This window comes from Notamacropus eugenii, chromosome 1, assembly GCF_028372415.1.
Source record: "Notamacropus eugenii isolate mMacEug1 chromosome 1, mMacEug1.pri_v2, whole genome shotgun sequence".
NCBI lineage: Eukaryota > Metazoa > Chordata > Mammalia > Diprotodontia > Macropodidae > Notamacropus > Notamacropus eugenii.
The window spans coordinates 185711141-185729601 of NC_092872.1; the positions used below are offsets into that span (position 1 = coordinate 185711141).

Genomic DNA, 18461 nt, shown 5'->3' on the forward strand with positions numbered 1-18461 from the left:
TTGAGTTTCTTGGACTGTCTCTCATGAACTTCCTATTAATTATCAAGCAGTAGCCTAAATTAGATTTTACCAGAAGTATTTAAGAAATGGTATAGTAAGAATGGTTAAAATAAAACATTCTCCCCCCAAGCCTAAGGCATACTCTTCCACAAGTACTCGTAGAGTTCAAGGGGAAAGGGGACTTGAACTTAGATGGAAGTGAGGTACATACACAGATAATTATGGAAATCCATTTAGGAATCCATAGTCAGCATTCTCCTCGGGGATGGGGGATCACACTACTTGAAATCATTGACTCCTTTGGGAGTAAATTAATTTTTTTGTATCCATCTGTGTCCCTGCATATCTTCTGGATATGCTACCTGCCAGTTGTCTTGTCACTATGATAAGATGGTTAACGAGAGTGGGGAGTGGGAGGGAGATACAAAGAGGGACAAAGAGAAAGAGTGACAGAGACAGAGAGAGAAGGCAATAGTGACAAAGACAGAGACACACATGGAGACAGAGAGAAAAAGAAGAGAGAAATAGAGAGAGAAGGAGAGAAGAAGGGAGGGATGGGAGAGAGGGACAGAGAGAGAGAGAAAAAAACAGCGGAGAAGAAAGAAGGGAGGGGAAGAGAAAAAGACAGAGAGATTCTCTCCTCAAACGAGTGATTCCTTCTGAGGGGATTAGCTCTTGAGCTTTCAAACTTGGATTTTCCAACTCTTGACACTTTTACTATTACATTGAACTGCTTTATTAACTTTTTTTATAAATAACTCAAGAGGTATGAGCTGACCTCATCTAATCATAAGATGTTTCAGTTGCTTTTCATTCAATGACCAAAAGCCCTAGGATCCTTTCAGAAACTCTTAATGTAAGATTACAGGAAAACTCCTTCATATCGAGTTACTCTGTTTACTGGTTGGTCAATGGGGCGGGGGCAGAACCCTACCCTTACACTCGGATATGGAGCATCCAAAGATGAAACCCATATTGTGTAACTCCAAATCCAGTATTTTTATCCTCATACATCCTTCAGTCTTGTGACATAGAAATGTAAACAGGAATGGAAACCCACAGGGTAACAATCAGAACATGAGGACAGATAAACTGACCTGCTGTTAAGTGGGCAGCGTGGACAAGAACCCGGATTCCAGGCTTTAGCTCAAAGTGGATGGAGTTTTGGTTCAGTTTGTGAATCATCAGTTCTGATATCTGGGGAAAAAGGACATCAAAGTAAATATTATTGAGGCTGTCATGTTATCATAGAAATGAATGTATTAGATTAATATGTCTTCAAATTTATAATGGCATTAGAGATTAAAAATAATTTGAAAATATATTCTGTACTCTTTTTAGGCTATATATATATTTTCATTTCATATACGTGTAAAGATTGCAAATTTATCTATGTTCAAAGAAGAAATAAATGTTAGCTAATTAATTGATTTGGTCAAACTTCAGTTGTGAAGGAAAATCATTTACTAACATTCATATCACGTTAGACATTGCAGATATCTGTCATGTATAAATAATGATTTATGTAGGCACAGACAACTGATACATATTAGGGAAATCTGAGTATATTTTCTTTTATTGGCAGGTACAAGTGCCATAAAATACACAGCCTAAAATTATTATGGCTGACAATAGTGTAAACACTGGGCTGTAAACATTACGCCTAACAGGCCTAATTAATCAATTTGCTATTACCCACATTTACGAGTATTAGCCATGCTCCTTTTTTGTCCCAACACATATAGCTAATGCATTAATTATAATATTCATGGTCACAAAATATGCACCAGCAAGACTGAGGTAATATAACCAATTTAACACATAACTGTTTGTGTCACATTTTCAAAGGCAAGATTAAAACATGTGCACTGGGGTTTAAGTACAAAATATAATCTAATTTGATTCAGATATGTTTTTGCTTCTCAGGGACTTCTCAGAAGCTGTCAGGGCAAACACTTTCCCATCAATTTCAGGCTGTCTTCCCCATGTTATTCATTTTAGTCAAGTCAGTTTAATTTGTAAATGCTAATTAAATCTGATTAGATGCTTTCTGGCCATCATTCACCTTGGGATGATGTTTAGGTCTTGTTGAATTCTTAATGTTTTCTTAGTTGATCTTGGGTGTCAGTCTGTTCTTAGGTTCCTTGCAATGATGTCCTAAAACCAACCAAGATTCAAATGCTCTGAACTAGGGCATTGCTACAGTAGATGGTCATCACAGGGCATGTAATTATATGAGTAGAAAGAAATAGGAATTCACATTTATACAGAGGCTACTGTGTACCCAGGCACTATGTTTAAGACTTTAAAAGTATTATCTCATTTGATCTTCACGACAATTCTGGGAGGTAGGTGATATTATTATTTTCATTTTACAGTTGAGGAAACTGAGGCAAATAGAGCATTGAATGACTTGTCCAGGGTTATTCAGCTAATATATGTTTGAGGCTGGTTTTGAACAGTTCTTTGAACAGCCTCCAGGCTCAGAGTGCTAACTAGCTAGTGTTTATCAGGTAAACAAGATAGTGGTGAGATATTTATTGCCTTTTTCCTATGTCTTACTACAGTCAGACTATGTATCACTTTGCAGGATTAATTGTCTTGGTGACAACAGTAAGAGGCAAAGTACAGAAGAAAGATGGAAAGAAGAAAGTTCAGACTAAGACGAAAGCAGCTGTAACTTACTTATTCACGCAGCCAGCATTGCTAACACTCTTCCTATTGCTTTCCATTTCATTCACTAAATGCACGCTAATCTACAGATAAATAAGCAATCTTTGTGGGTCTCACTAAATTGGAAAAGAGATTAAGATCATGTGGGAATGGGGGCAAAATGAGTCACATTATAGATTTTGATGGAATTAAAAGCTACCCTAGATAATAGCCTGGGGGGTGCTAACAAACAAACAAACAAACGGGTCCTATCTACACATGTGCAGATAGAGTGAAGATGGAGCCAAGACAATTCTGGGCCAGCTCAGTCACTCCAGGGTAGCTCAGGGTTTGGGGCACCATCTGGTGGTTTACCCAGATACAGCACCCTGAGTAGCTCTTCAGCCAGCCTCCCATTGTGCCAAGCAAGAGTTGTTGCTTGTCCTACCTTCTGGAAGATGATCAATGATATCAGGAAGTGATCTACTAGTGAATTGGATTTAAGTGAGGCAGGGCTGTGCAAAGCCAACAGCCTCACCGTCTCCTCCAGAGTCACCAGGGTCCAGTGGTAAGACATAGATCAGGACAACTAGAAATGGCCCTGGGTACATTAGGTCTCTTTAGTTTGTCTGAGGCAACACCCATTCAGTGATTAAGGATAGGCAAGAAATGAGGCAAAAAATGGACTCTTTTGCCTACTTAAAAAAAAATCAATCTAGGAGGGCAAGACCCTCAGGGTTTCTGATGAGAAAAGAAACAACTGCTATTTATACTCACTCTGAGCCAACAAAACCCAAACAATGACCAACTAAGGCTTGAGCTGGGTTCCTTTTTGGCCAGACAGTGACAGCCAGAGCACTTTGGGTTTAAGGCATATCAGGTAGCTCCGTTTGAATCCCAATGGCTTTATGAATGCTTGGTTTTTTAGAGCCCTATTTCAAGAAATCTATATTCCTTGTAAGTTCTTTCCCAGGTCTCAACATGGCTACCATAAGCCAGAGCATTTATTACTTTACAGTTGTATCTTGATGTCTTAACCCTATCTCCATTAGCATGCTAAAGCTCTAGAATGGCAGAGACCTGGCCTCATTCCTGTTGTTCAGTCATTTCAGTTCTATCTAACTCTTTGTGATCCCCCCTTTTTTTTTTGGAGGGGGGGTTTCTTGGGAAAGATACTGGAGTGGTTTGCTATTTCCTTGTCTAGCTCATTTTACAGATGAGGAAAGTGAGGCAAAGAGGGTTAAGTGACTTTCTCAGGATCACACATCTAATAAGTGTTTGAGGCCATATTTGGACTCAGGTCTTTTTGACTCAGGCACCGCCACGTAGCTGCTCCCATTAGAATTGATAAGATTACGCATTTCTAAATTTGAAGAAATCAAGGTGGAGAAAAGTTAAAAGACCAGTCTAAGATTTCCCAGCTAATTAATTGCCCTCTAACAGGCAATTAGGAGCCAGAGTTCCCATATGGCACTACCTTTAAGAAGCGTCATTAGGCACGAGGGTCTCATCTCAGCTTTTCTTCACAGAGGGACCATAGTAGGACTGCTAATTCCCCTCACATGACAGCTTGTATTTACCATTCCAGATCTTTGTTTCCTAATAGTCTGTTTTTCTAATGGTTTTAACTTCTGCTTTTCTGTTGCCATTTTGGCAATCATTTATCTATCCTTCCCACTGTGGGATTCCCTCTTGGTTTCAGTTGACCCTCTTGCTCCACTGAGCTCCTGTTTGGTTTCACTCTTCCCTGTTTCCTTGAGTTTGAGCATATCTAGCTCACTCCCTGAATTCCTTGATTCCTAAGTGGATTTCAAGAAAGAGTACAACAGTGTCCTCCATTAATCAGGGCTACTGGTCTTTCACTTCTGGTCTCCTTCCTTAGCCCTCCCCAGAGTATTTCATCTAAACCACTCCCTTGAAGTCATTGAGCTAAGGGTTAGAGCCAAATGAAAGGTGGGGTATGGGCTGAGTAGCAGACTGGTAAGAAAAATGGCATTCTGCTCAGCTCTCTGGCATCTCTCTGCCATCTGTGTGGCCATACTGCTTACCCAGCCATCCCCATCTCAGCTGAGGTCTGTGAGGCTCAGGGATGGGTAATGCACAACAATTCCACAATTCTATTTGTAAGTTGTTCTGAGAGACTAGCTTAAAAGACCATTATTTCATTCAAAGTGATTCTCAGGGTCCCTGCAAGTAGTCATGGAGGGAAAAAGGTAAGATTAAAACCCATGGATGGAAATATTTAGCAATGTGTCAGGCAGAAAGAGAAGGAGACATTATCATCAGAGGCTCTGGGGAAAGAAGCTGAGCCTTGAATTAAACCTACAGAAGGAGGTAGAGCTCTGCTTCTTCCCCTCCAAACCTCCCTGTCCTACCTATACTGTGCACAATTTGTTGTCTTGGCAGAACTCATTATTCCTTCCTATTGATCACTGCTTGTCTGCTCCTCTGTCACACTGCCTGCCTTCCCTCCCTTGTGACTAAATAATCTCCAGGAAAGAAACATGTTAATGTTGGCCCAATACCTATTTCACAGAATTTTCACAGATTTAGAGCTGCCTAGAGTCCCAGTGGTATCTTCCTTGAAAAATATCATTTTGCAGGGAAAGAGTAGACTCAGTAGTTCAATCCCTACACTAACTATCAAATGGAAAGCATGAGTTTGGAAAGGTGAGTATTCTACTATACAGGTTTTAAAAGGAGAAAGGAATAGTTTCAATAGCCACTAAACTGCAAGCAACATGGAGAGCTAAGAGGCAACTCAGAGTAGTAGATAACCATGAAGAACTGGGTTCAAAGTCTGAAATTTAGTGACTGAGGGACCTTGGGCAAATCATTTAACTTCAGGGTTCTGGGCAAATCTCTAATACTAGACATTGCAGAGAAGGTCGTGATCTGGTTTGGTAGAAGGCATTATCTCATATGTGAGTTCTATATATGAATGAAATCAGATATCCAGACCTTAGGGTATATTAGAATGAGGGAAAATTACTATCCCCATGAAGTGGCACAGTTTCAAAGATTCCCAAAATGTTTAGACAAAATCCTGGATGATAACACCATCATGGCTTACTGAGAGAAAATAAGATGATCATAAATCTCTCATTTACATATTGGTTTACAGTTTACAAAATACATTCCTTACAACAATTCTGAAAAGCTGGTATTGTGAATAGTATTGTCATCATTTTATACATGAGGGAACTAAGCTTGAAGTGCCATAGCCAGAGAGGGTCAGAGATAGGATCATGGTGCTAAATACAGCATTCCTTTTACCTCACCAAAATGGCAGCCCCTCTCTATTGTTCAGAATGCAACCCTCAACTCTGGGCTTAAGAGGTAATGGTAACTACACTTAAGGGTGTTTAAAGGGCTGTTACAGAGAAGAGGAATTGGACTTATTCAGCTTTGGATCGCGAGGACAGAACTTGGATCAATACAAAGAAGGTATGATGATTCTAACTGAGGTTAGATGTAAGGGAAACCTTCCTGGCAATTGCTGCTGTCAAAGGATCCATAATGGGCTTTCTCTCATTAGAGAAAGAAGGAAGAGAAAAGAAGGAAAGGTGGGGAAAGGCAGGCAGGAAGGAAGGAAGAAAGAGGGCTCATAATTTGGGTATGATTTAAATTAAGTGATCTGAGATCCCTTTTTACTCTGAGATTCTGTGGTTCTGGAATTTTGAGCTGATGCCTGGGAGGATACATTTTCCCTTCTGACACAAGGCACATGGATGCTGACTTGATTTCCAGCTTGATGTTGGCTTCTCTTGTTTAATCACTTTGAGTGCAAAAGAATCAAGTTTGCTAGTATCCCTCAGGAAAAATTCCAAGACGGCACATATCACTTTAAACAATGAGGCTGAGCTGATTGAGAAAAATGAATCAATTTTCCCTATTTTTGGCTGCCTATCACAAATGACAGAGCATCATCCCCTTCCTAGCTACATTTCCTCTTTGGCCATAGGTTGCATTCCGATGAAGCACTAGGCTCTAATCCCAGTTTCTAGAAGCACCTTCTGGTGCTAATTGTCTTCCACAGAGAAACTTATCTATGAGGTTGCTATGGCCCAGTGTTTCTATTTCTACTTTGACGATTCAGTCCCCAGCAGATAAGGTGTAACTTTGTGTGTGTGTGTGTGTGTGTGTGTGTGTGTGTGTGTGTGTGTGTGTGTGTGAAAAGTTCTAGAATGTGAAAAGGTATGTCAAGGCCATTTCCCTTGCCTATACCTTGACATTTTCATCTATATATGAATGAATACAGTAATATCAATGTGATGAAGTAATTCTTTGTTTTTGGTGCATATCAGGTGTCCTGAGAAAATTTCGCTCCTCATCTAGTCCAATAAAGACCTGTTACTGAGAACCAGTACCTCATCAGGATGTTATTTTGAATTTTGCCTTTCCACAGAACCAGGCTTTCTACCATTCCCTCAATCCTTTCTCCCTTTCAGGATTCCCAGTTGACGAGGGAGCTTGCTGTTAATGAAAGTGGAATGAAGAAGGTAAGCCTATCTCTGAGGGAGGGATGGAGAGACAGAGAGAATGGAAGGTGGTTTTCTTTATACCTGAGCAACTGCCTCTAGAGGAATATATTCTCTGTAGCCACCTGACCTGAGGGACAGAGTCCTTTCTGGCTGGCCCAGCATCTACAAAATGAAGACTGGTGGAACCATTCCACATGGCAGATCTTTTGATTAACCCAGCCGCCTCAGCTTAGTAACAGGGTCAAGTGCTTCTTGCTGTGAGGAATTTTCAATTTATTTCACAGATAAGATAACTCTGATTCAAGCCAACTCCCCTGCTTCCATGGGAACAGTGGCAGAAGAAGCTCATAGAGTCATGGTCTGCAATTCATCCCTCACTTTCAGAGGGGCTGGCTGTGTGAGAGTCCATCACTTTCCTCAGCTAAAGCATGGGCTAGAATCTGTATAGATCATAACCCTTTACAAGCAAGGGGCCAGGTCCATGAAAAACGGGCAAAGATGAATCTTTCCTAAGTCCTGTCTCAAAAGTAGAGGAGGATATTAGTGATGTGGTGGTCTTTTTCCCTATTGTGTACATCTCTCTGCATGTAAAATCCATAAAATCTTTGCTGTTTGTTCTCTGCTATAAAAATCGTGATCCCTTCTGGTTCCCATGTTAAATTTTTTTTAAAAGTATGAGTCTAAGAAGATTTTTCCTTCTGTTTAAGAAATATGGGTATAGAAGGAGGGTAAAACTCATTTAGAGATAAGGGATCTGTGTCCCGCTCTAGGTTCAGCTGTTCAACCATAACAGCCACATTTACTTTCACTACTGTGGCTTGCAAAGTGTTTAACACATAATCTCACTAAAGTACAGAATAAACTTGCAAGGGAGGTGCTATAAGTTATATCATCCCATTTTACACATGAATAAACTAAAGAACAAAGAAGTTAAAAATAATAATAATCATTTTAATAATAATAGCTATAGGCTTGCAAAGCACTTTCTAATAAAAGCAACATAGCCCTGGGAGGTAGATGATATTACCTCCTTACCTTGCAGATGAGTCAGGCAGAGGTTAAGTGATTTGTCCATCACATTGTTAATAACTTTTCTGAGGCTAGATTTGAACTCAGATCTTACTAACTCTAGGTTTAGTATCATATCTGCTCCACCACCTAGCTGATCACCTTTACACAGTGAATAAGAGGTAGGATCTAAAATCGGTTCTTCCTGACTCCATCCTAGGGCACATCACCTCTATTAAATCTTTGCTTGACCTTGGACAAGTTGCTTCTCTCCATCTGGGCCTCATGCTTCTCTTCTATAAAATGAAATGAGTCAGTCAACAAGCACTAGTGTTACCTGGCATTATAGGAAGTGTGGAGGGGGGGAGGGGTTTAACAAAGAAAAAAAATTGTACCTGCCCTCAAGGAATTTATATTCTAATTCTAGAAAAGGCATGGAAATAACTAAACATGAACAGAGTAGAGAGAAGGTGATCTCAGAAAGGAAGGCACCAGCTGCTGGGAGGACTGAGCAAGGCCTCTTGCAAAAAGAGTTGTCTAGGCAGTCCCTAAGGTCCCTGCCAGTTGTGACATTCCACAGAGAAGTTCTTGGAACAAAGCAACTCAGATATAACTGATTCTATCAGGTTGGATCCAATGCCTAAGATACAAAGGAATAATTGTCCCCTCGGTATACAAGAACTTCTCATCTTTCCAATGTTCATAGCTACCATTTTGGATTTAACATTTGGCTATGATGCTTATTCTGGTTAGATCCAAAATCCAAGGAAATATTGTTCCCTATCTATCTCAGAACTTGTCTGTATACATGTGTGTATCTAAATGTCATGTTGCTTCTCAAATATACTCACCTCCCTCCCACATGTGTATGTGTGTATGTGTACACACACACGTACTACACACAATGCACACTTATATGTGTGTGTGTGTGTGTGTGTGTGTGTATAAAACATATATATATGTAAGAGGGACAGTTTGGAGTAATGGATAGAGAGGTAGCATCAGAGTCTAGAAGACCTGAGTTATAGTTGTGCCTCTGATGTATAACTGGCTGGGCAGAACTAGGATCAATGGGGTAAAATTATATGGATGTAGATTCAGCTCAATATAAGAAGGAAGTTCCTAAGAATTAGAGACATCCCAACAGGGTATAGGCTGCCACAAGGTAATGAGTTCCCTACCATTAAAGGTGTTTAAGCAGCAGTCATGGATGATATAGGGATAAGATTCCCACATGGGATGAGGTTTGATTATATTAGATCTAAGATATTTCCAACGTGGTACAATGCAAATAGTGGAAGATTTAGAGCCAGAAGATTTATGTTCAAAGTCCAGCTCTGTCATTCACTCTCATCTGATCTTGGGCAATCACTTACTTTCTCTGGGCATCAATTTCTTTATAAAGTAAGGGGGGGAGGCTATATGACCTAGAATACCCTTTCTATATACATATAATACCTATATACATATAGTCTAAGATAGGGGTTCTTAATATTTTTGTGTGTGTGACGAACTCCTTTGCAAGTCTGGTAAACCCATTTTCAAAACAATAATTTTAGATGAATAAAATAAAATATATAAGATTACAAAGGAAAAAATATTGTAATAAAAATGTAATTTTCCCCATCTTTGTTTATAGACCCCCAGAAATCTCTCCAGAGGGATAAAAACCTATCCTTTAGGGTTTAAGAACTTCTGTTCTAAGATTCTATTATTGTCTCTATTTCCATAAACACATATTCAGTTCTGTGAGAACTGAAATCTCTTCTATCTCATCAATTAATAACCATTTATTAAATACTATATATTAGATATTATACTTGATAAATGTAAGAGAAGGCATGAAAAACAGGACAGAATGTTTTTTTGAATCATGTACTAAGTATAGAAGGCCATTGTGGATACTTGTGCCAGAAGGTTACATTCAAGTCTCCAAATAAAGTGGATGTTTTACGTTGTTGTTTGTTCTTTTTTTCTCAAAGAAGACCATGACATCTGAAGGTGATGTCATGACTTGCAAGTGAATTGGATTTAAGTGAGGGAAGACTGCACAAAGTCACCAGCCTCACTTTCTCCTCCGGAGCCATCTGGGTCCAATAACAAGATATAGATTAGGACAACTGGAAATGGCCCCAGATGTAGTGGGAGACCTCGACCTTTTGTTTTGTTTTGTTTTGTTTTGTTTGTTTTTTTGTTTCATTTCATGAGATTTGGCTGAAATGATGCAAAGATTATTTATGACACTACCACTAGAGGGCAAATAGCTACCACCTGGATCACTGAGAGTGGAAGACAGAGCCAGGGATGGAGTAGGATGAATGCAGAAGCAGGAGAGGGGAAGAATGGGTGAGAGAGAGATAGAGATACTATGGGAGACCGTACAAACAATCCGAATGACAAATAGATATGTGTTGTTTTCTTCCCTGCCTTTCAAGAAATTTTAATCAAACTTTGAAGAACTACAAAAAGGAGAAAGAAAAAAAACAGGGAAAGGAAAGTGTACAGGTAAATGGAAGTAGACAGATATAAACCTGAAATCATGTCTATATCTTGGAAGATTATAACTTCATCTAAGTAGGATCTACAATAAGATAGCCAGAGGCAAAACAGTTGGAGTCCTACAGACCCAAAGGCCTTTGCCTCCTTCAATTATGTAGCCAAAGCAAAGGCCCACCCTATGGCCTACTAAACTATAGGTGTACATAATTATCCATAGACTCTAACTGAAGCTGAAAGCCAGAGGTGAGCACAAGTAGATGGAAATCTGGAGAATTACAGAATGCCTTCACTTCAAATTCACAAAGGAAGCAGGGTTTGATACTACTTAGATAAGCAGAAAAATATAAAGACGAAAAGTTTATCAGTGAAAGGCAGCAAGGTGTGTAGTGAATGAATACAGTGCTGGCCTCAGAGTCAGTAACACCTGAATACCAGTTCTGCCTTTGCCATGTAATTAATGTCTCAGCCAAGCCTTTGACCTCTCAGGGCCACCAGACACTTCTCCAAAATGATACCTGGTGGAATAGGTGCTGATTGGATAGAGGAGATTTTCTCACCAGGAGTTGCCAATACCAGTGAAATCACTGGCAGAATTAGGAAATATAAAAGTCTATCCAGTGACTGAAAGGAAGGGTTTGAGAAAAAAGCATAACAGAATTTGTTGAGTTTAGGGAGGGAGACATTTTTGTTTTTGCTGAGAAGACTGTTATGAGATATTTTCAAACTATTTCATAAAACTAAAGATCATGGCACTAGATAATAGGTTTAGTCAAAGATAAGCCCTGAGCATCCCCGCTAAGTCCATGGGGAGGGTTGGGTCGAGTCTGGCAGGAAGCCAGTGTATACTTAGTGGTTGGTAGGAATCCACTTTATATTCCATAACCTTCTTAGGCTTCAATAATCTTGACTTAAATTTTATTTCCATGGGGACATCAGATTTACTATTCTGTCTAGTAACAAAGTATAATCCCTTATCATAGTGATAGTAAGAGTTTTCTGATTTTGAGAGGGATGAGGTGATAGAGACAGAACCTAAGGTGATACTCCAGGAGGTCACAGAGCTAAGGATGAAAGTCAATTCAGTTTTCAGGATAATAAATGCACTTTTGAAATACTGTCAGAACCCTATGTTGAGAATACTGGGAAAAGCTTCAGTCAGTATCACCTACCAAAATTTCTGCACATAATGGGTTTTTAGCGTGTTGGACCAAATTGAAAATGTCTTTCCATAGGATGTTTATCTTTTCCCAAAATTTTCCCATACTTTCAAGGAGTGTGTAAAGAACTTTGATCTTGTTTATTTCACAGGATTAGAAAGGCAGGAAGGACTTGCTACTGGCAATCTCAGAAGATATAACACACCAGTGAAGTCAAGGTGCCATCACAGAATTTGAGAGTTGGAAGGGCCAATGTAGACCTAGTCAATCCGTACATAAAAGGAAGGTCCAGTATATCATAACCAAACAAGTGGTTGTATGGCCTCTATTTGAAAACCACTAAGGAGAGGAAACCACTCCCCCACCATCTCTCTAAACAAGTCATTCCACTTTAAACAGTTGCAACTCAACAGTTCTAATTGCTAGGGAGGTCGCTCCATCCACCCCCTACAGCCCCACATGAAGCTTAGATTTGTTTCTGCAACTTGTATTCATTGCTCCTGATTTTGTCTTATGGGGCCAAATAGAACAAACTGAATCCTTCCCACAAATGACAATCCTTCGAATACAAGAAGACAGCTGCTGTGTCCCTACTGGGTCTTCTCTTTTCCAGGCTAAACTCTCTATTTCCTCTCACTGACCTTTCATCTTCCTGCCTACCAAAGCATATATGCTATATTTTCATGAATAACTATAAGAAGTAAAGATAGATACAATCATCTTAGATACAGATATAGAAATGGAGGCCCAAAGGACTTCAGTCCTTTTACCTTAGTCTATACAGTGCCTGAGCTGATGTCCTGGCTTCTAGTTTCAGTCCTCTTTATTTATCACTATGCTTTTGCATCAGGTCAGATGACTGATGGGAGGTTTGGATGCTGCAAAAGGTTGCACGTCAGATCATAGGGAAAAGCTTCATTTCTCCCTTTGGGGCCAGGGGAGGGAGGGGGCACTCACCTGCTCCAGGTCCTCTATTGATCTTTTGTTTTCTCCTGTAGCATCCTGATAGGGCAAGACAAAGAGTTCAGCCGCTGTGGGTAAGCCTGGAAGTACTGCCACCAATATGTGTTGGCTTGAAACACCTGTGGCCTGGTTGGGGAAGACACAGAGACTCCCATCAAAGTCAATGAAAACCAATTCAAGAAATGCATCTGTTCAAACAAATAAACAAGCCCCCATGCAAAAAAGGTTTGAAGGTGTGGGGAAAGAGGAGAAGAGTACCACTGGTGGGAATGTAGCCCTGAAAACTACTAGAAGTTTGTTCTCATTGTGTATGTTAAGAAGTCATTTCACAAGTAGGACTGCCTTTTAATAAGTCCTTTGGACAAGAGAAGTTTTTGGCAGATTCTGCTTCATAATAAAGAGAATTATAGCAGTAGAATCTAAGCTGCAACAGGGAAGGAATGATTTGCTTTTGTTTCTTTACCTCCAGCACCTAAAACCATTCCTGACATATAGTTGCTTAAAATACGTTTGTGGAATGTTGTTGAACTATGGTTGATTTCAACCAGAATTCAAACGAACAAACCATTTCCAAAAAGTACTTCTACTTCTGAGTAATTTAAAGTTAGAGTGAAATAATGAAGACCTTGCAGTTCACAGAAGGTGAAATTTCACCTGGAAAGGGCATCTGGCTTAAGAGTAGTCTGCTGAGTGAGGGAATCACTTCCAAAGAGACAATTCAGGATGACTTTCAAAATTATGATAAGTGATCATCATCAACTCTTTGCTCCTGAGGAGAATAAAATCCACCTATCGGTACTCTCAGCAGAATATGAAACTCCATATCTCAGGATTAGTCATTAGAAGCCTTTTCTATCTTTCTAGACAGCTGGTAGAAAAGCTGAGGCCCAGAGCACCTGATCTCTGGGAAGCAAGGGAATAGGTATGGACGACAATAGGCAGCAGGCTACTGCTGACCTAAGGTAGGTCAGCTCGATCCATCCCTGGAGTGGAGGAATGGGCTACAGTTCAAGATGACCAACAAGGACCTTCTAGTTCAAGGAGAGCCAAAGGCTATCACCAGAGTTGTAGTCACCACCAAGCCAGATGTGAATTGGCAGAGGGGTCAAGGAAGGGATGTATCATCATCTATTCTGGGGTAAGATGTGGTAGCTAAGGAAGGACCCACCCTGCTAGTGAAGGGTCCCAGACAGCAAATGTCCAGACACCAAGGACAGATCACATAGGGTCAGGAGTGCATGATGTGGTGAGAACCAGAACTAGGGTAGGACATCCCTTAACGGCCAGCCCTCCATTATGTAAAGTCATTCTTGATACTTCATCTTATATCCTAAGGGAATCCATGCTGACAGACCTGCAGATTACACCTGCCTATGGGCATGTGAAGATGGTCCCTTTACTCCCTACTCACCCACATATACCCATACCATCCCGGTGTTTTTCTTAGTTTTAGGACAGGGCCTTGTATAACACATGTTTCCTAAATGTAACTTAATTAGATAGAGAATCAGAAGGTGGATGAGGAGGGAGGACTGAGAGTTGGCACCAAGCTCTGAGTAGTATCTCTCCTGCCAAGTGTTAGCAACTGCCCATATCCCTTCTTTTCACTTAGGATATATTTATGCTGGAACACATTATTTGTAATCGTGTGAGATGAAGATTACAGAATCATAGACTTAAGAGGTGAAAAGGACCTTAATGTTTACCTGGACCAACCTCCTCATTTTACAGAGGAGAAAACTGAGATCCAAAGAGATCACATGAGTTACACAGGGTCACAAAGCTATTAAGCATCTTAAACAGAATTCTAACCTGGGTCTTCTCAATACCTTCTCCTTCTACAAATCAACTAATATGACTTGAAAGATAACTTAGGTTAAATTATCCAACAGGTTGCTAAACATCAGGAAGAAGCATATATTAACATATATGATGTTAATATGATAACATAAAATATGGTTGATGGAGAGCCTATGACTCAACAGAGAGAATTCCCACAAACATTTCTGAAGGTTGGCTCTTCACTTATTCCTAGGAATATAGATTGTGTGAGGGAGAAGAATGACTAAAAAAAAGGGACCTTTTCAAAGTACCTATGAGAGACATATCAGGATGGAGAAAAATAGGCCTACTGCTAGTACTGAGGCAGCTGGGTGTTGCAGTGGATAGAGCACCGGGTCTTTAGTCAGGAAGACCTGAATTCACTAGATGTGACACTTACTAGCTATATGGTTCTGGGCAAGTCACTTTACCCTATTTGCCTCAGTTTCCCCATGTATAAAATGAGCTGGAGAAGGAAATGGCAGAACTCTCTAGTGTCTCTGCTAAGAAAACCCAAATGGGGTCACAGAGAGTCAAACACAACTGAAACAACTGAACAACAGCAGCATTGCCCTGACACTCAACTTAGAAACAGTGAAAGAACTAGAACTTCTGATTTAGTCACTAAAAGAGAGCTTTGAAATCATGCAGTCAAACTTTTTTTTTTTATAGATTAGGAATCTGAGACTAAAAAAAGGGAAGTGAACATATCCTTCCACTACCCCATGTTAGCTAACTGTTGTAATAGAGCTCTAAAAGTCTCTCTCCCTCTAAATTTGACAATCCCTATGATCCATCATTGGTCCCTGCTGTTTTCTGTGTGCCTCCAGCACAGCTGAGTCAGTTTTTCCTTGTGATTTTGATTTTTTGGGTTGTTTTGTATTGCCCTACTAAGTATTTCTAAATCCTCTTCATAGGGATGTGTGTGTGAGTGTGTGTGTGTCTTTGTGTTTTGATTCCCCCACAAAAATGAATACATTTTCCTCATCTGTACAGTTAAGAGCATACACCAGATCTTATCATAAATCACTCTCCACTCCAACATCATATGATTCTCTGAACTCTAATTCCATTTCTAACATTAACCTCTAATTTCTAATTCCATACGATATAGACAGGAATTGTATATTTTGCTTCCTTTTATCCTTCTTTCCCGTAGGGCATAGCACAGAGCTCTACACAGAAGTCACATTCAGTAACATTTCTGTCTGTGATCTCAAAGTTCCCAGCTGCTCAGTTCTAATATGCACCACACTACCATAAATCTCTCCAATGTTGTAGATGGACCATCCCTAGGTCAGGAGAAGCAATTTTTTTCACTCACTTCAACCAGGGCTCTTTTGATGACTCGGCTGATGTCCCGCCTCCACTCTGGGATGTCTGGGTTGTAGTCGTCCAGGTTTGGAGAGAAGGACAGGCGGAGGGACTGGAATTCCTCTGGGGATATAAGAGTAGGGGAACTCAGTGAATCACTATGTTCCCATGTCCCTTACCAACCACAACACATAACAATAACAGAGTGCCGGTTATTCAAGGAAGTATTTTGTTACCCTTGTTTATCTCTGAGACTGTAGAACTTACTTAAATGAGCTATTAAATGAGTAAGGGGAGAAGTTTGACTTCAAAATCCATAGGTGGAAAATAATGAGTTTGAATTTCACAAAGACTAACAGACACAGGGACTCCATAGTAGTCACGCAGGAGGCATAAAAATCTGCTTAAGCATTTCTTAACAATGCTAAAGGCTTATCAAACACAGCTTTGGAGACTCTCATATGACCACGTTTGCCTTTATGGTTCGTACCTTACTCCACTGATGTATTTTTCAAAGTCTACTTTATGAGCCACTGGTCACCTACATGAATATCACTACCTCAGCCCTGATGAAGAATAATGAGATGCACATTAATTAAGTTGTTCAGTAAATGTCAGCCGTGAGAAGCCACCCACTGTGACTCCCCATTTTACTTTCAGAACCTCAGTTTACTTTCTTCCCCTCATTATCCCTTCCCTCCACCCTCTTTACTTGTTTTTGCTAAACTGCAAAGTAAAGGTGCCTTGGTGAAGTATACAGATGATAAAAAAAGGGACTGGGGTGGGGGTGGGGGGAATTTTAGTTGACAAGAGATCCTAATTTCAGTATTAAACAGCAGGGTGCAAGGATGGGGAATTAGAAACATTACACTGAAGTCTGTTTTGAAAATAGGAAAGCATTGTGGAAGGAACAAAAAGGGCAAACACCAATTATTTTTTTTTACAGCTGCTCACAAAGATGGATTCTGCACATTTGCATTTTTAATTTAAAAGAAAACCTGCGCCCTGAAGCAAATTTAGAAGAAACAAATCAAAAGCTTTTCCTTCTCAAGAGTCCAGTGTGTGTTTTCATTCCTGCCTTCAGATGACAAATATGAATTTAGAAAGATATTTTCTCTTTGCCACTGACAGGAGAATATATGGTTATTGTGAGTAGGGATGGTTTCATCCTTGGTATTTGTATCTGTTGTGCCTGGCACAACAGTGCTTTATCACATAGTAGGCATTTAATAAAGGCTTATTGACTGACTAATTATTCCACATCACCAAAGTAATAAATGGTAGAAAGAAGGTATGAACTTAGCCATCTGATTCCAAATTCAGTACTTTTCACACTGTACCAAGTTACCTCCTTTGAGGTTATGAGAAGGTAAGGGACTGAGAAGCAGGAGGTGGTGGGAAAAGTTGTGAATTCAGAAGCATATGAAACTTGGTTCTTATTTTGACTTTGTGGTTAACCCACTGTGTGATCTGGGGCAGTCCTTCTCTTGTTTCCTCTGGTACAACAACCTCAAAGGTCCCATTTATCTCAGATATGCAGAGATTCTAAAAAAGAGGCCAACAAATTGTTTAGTCACACAAATCATCAAAGGAACTAAGAAATATCCTATGTGCCACTGGTACAATTATGACAGAAAAGAAGTGGGAGAGATATTAGGAGATGAGGGAGAGAGAGAGGGATATTAAAGGTGAGCTAACTGTGAGGAAGTTTAGAGAGAAGGTCCCTGAAAAAAAAAAAAAAAAGGCCTCAGTTTCACTGAATGAAAGCCTCTATCAGAAGTATCAAATACATGGCCCACTGAATATAACCCACAAGACCTCCCAGAGTGGCCCTAACCCAATTAATCTGTACTTGGGAAAAAATGTAACAAAATAAATAAAAATACAATAGAACATAAATAATGTGAATGTGTGGTTTTCTAAATTAATATGAAGCCCACGGGGATGCTTATGTACAGTTTGGTGGCCCCATTTCTGTTGCAGTTTGATACCAATGTGCTTGACCCTAAACTTAAGGTAGGTTTAATAAACTGTAGAAAATGTTGTGTCTATAGAGCTTCTCCAGTTCTCTCTGTTAACTCTTTGAAGTCTGTAGAGACTTGTCTACTAAATCTTAAACAAACAAACAAAAAAAATAAAAATAAAAAACTACAAGGAAAAACACACTGAGAAAGTTTCATATCATGAATGGTGGAGGGGAGAAGCCTTGGAAACAGAAAAACTTGGGTTGGTTCAAATCCCACCTTTGACAAATACTGGACATATGACCCTGGGTAAGACAACTCCTTAAGACTCTAAAGCCTTTTTGGAGACACGACAGTGTAGAACAGCGTATAGAATGTCAGACATGGAGTCAGGAAGACCTGGGTTTGAAAACTATCTCAGACTTAATAGTTGTACAACCCTAAGCATATCAATTGACCTTTCTCAGATTCAGTTTTCTCATTCTTAAAATGGAAATAAAAATAGTATCTACCTTACAAGGGAGTGGGGAATATTAAATAAAATAATCAATGGAAAATATTTACTCTCTCTGCTGCAGGTTAAGAGGGGGCCAAGATGA

The 18461-nt window shown here is 39.8% G+C and overlaps 1 protein-coding gene across 4 annotated transcripts in view; it reads right to left on the reverse strand.

The window, feature by feature from the left end:
- SORCS1 (sortilin related VPS10 domain containing receptor 1) overlaps positions 1-18461 on the reverse strand; it is a 750254-nt gene that overhangs the window by 24080 nt on the left and 707713 nt on the right. For all 4 annotated transcript variants that reach the window (XM_072621765.1, XM_072621775.1, XM_072621754.1 and 1 more), the window contains exons 22-24: positions 15909-16021; positions 12758-12889; positions 1098-1197 (exon numbers count right to left, since the gene is read on the reverse strand). In XM_072621765.1, coding sequence (XP_072477866.1) covers positions 1098-1197; positions 12758-12889; positions 15909-16021 — 345 coding nt within the window. The remainder of the gene's footprint in view (positions 1-1097; positions 1198-12757; positions 12890-15908; positions 16022-18461) is intronic.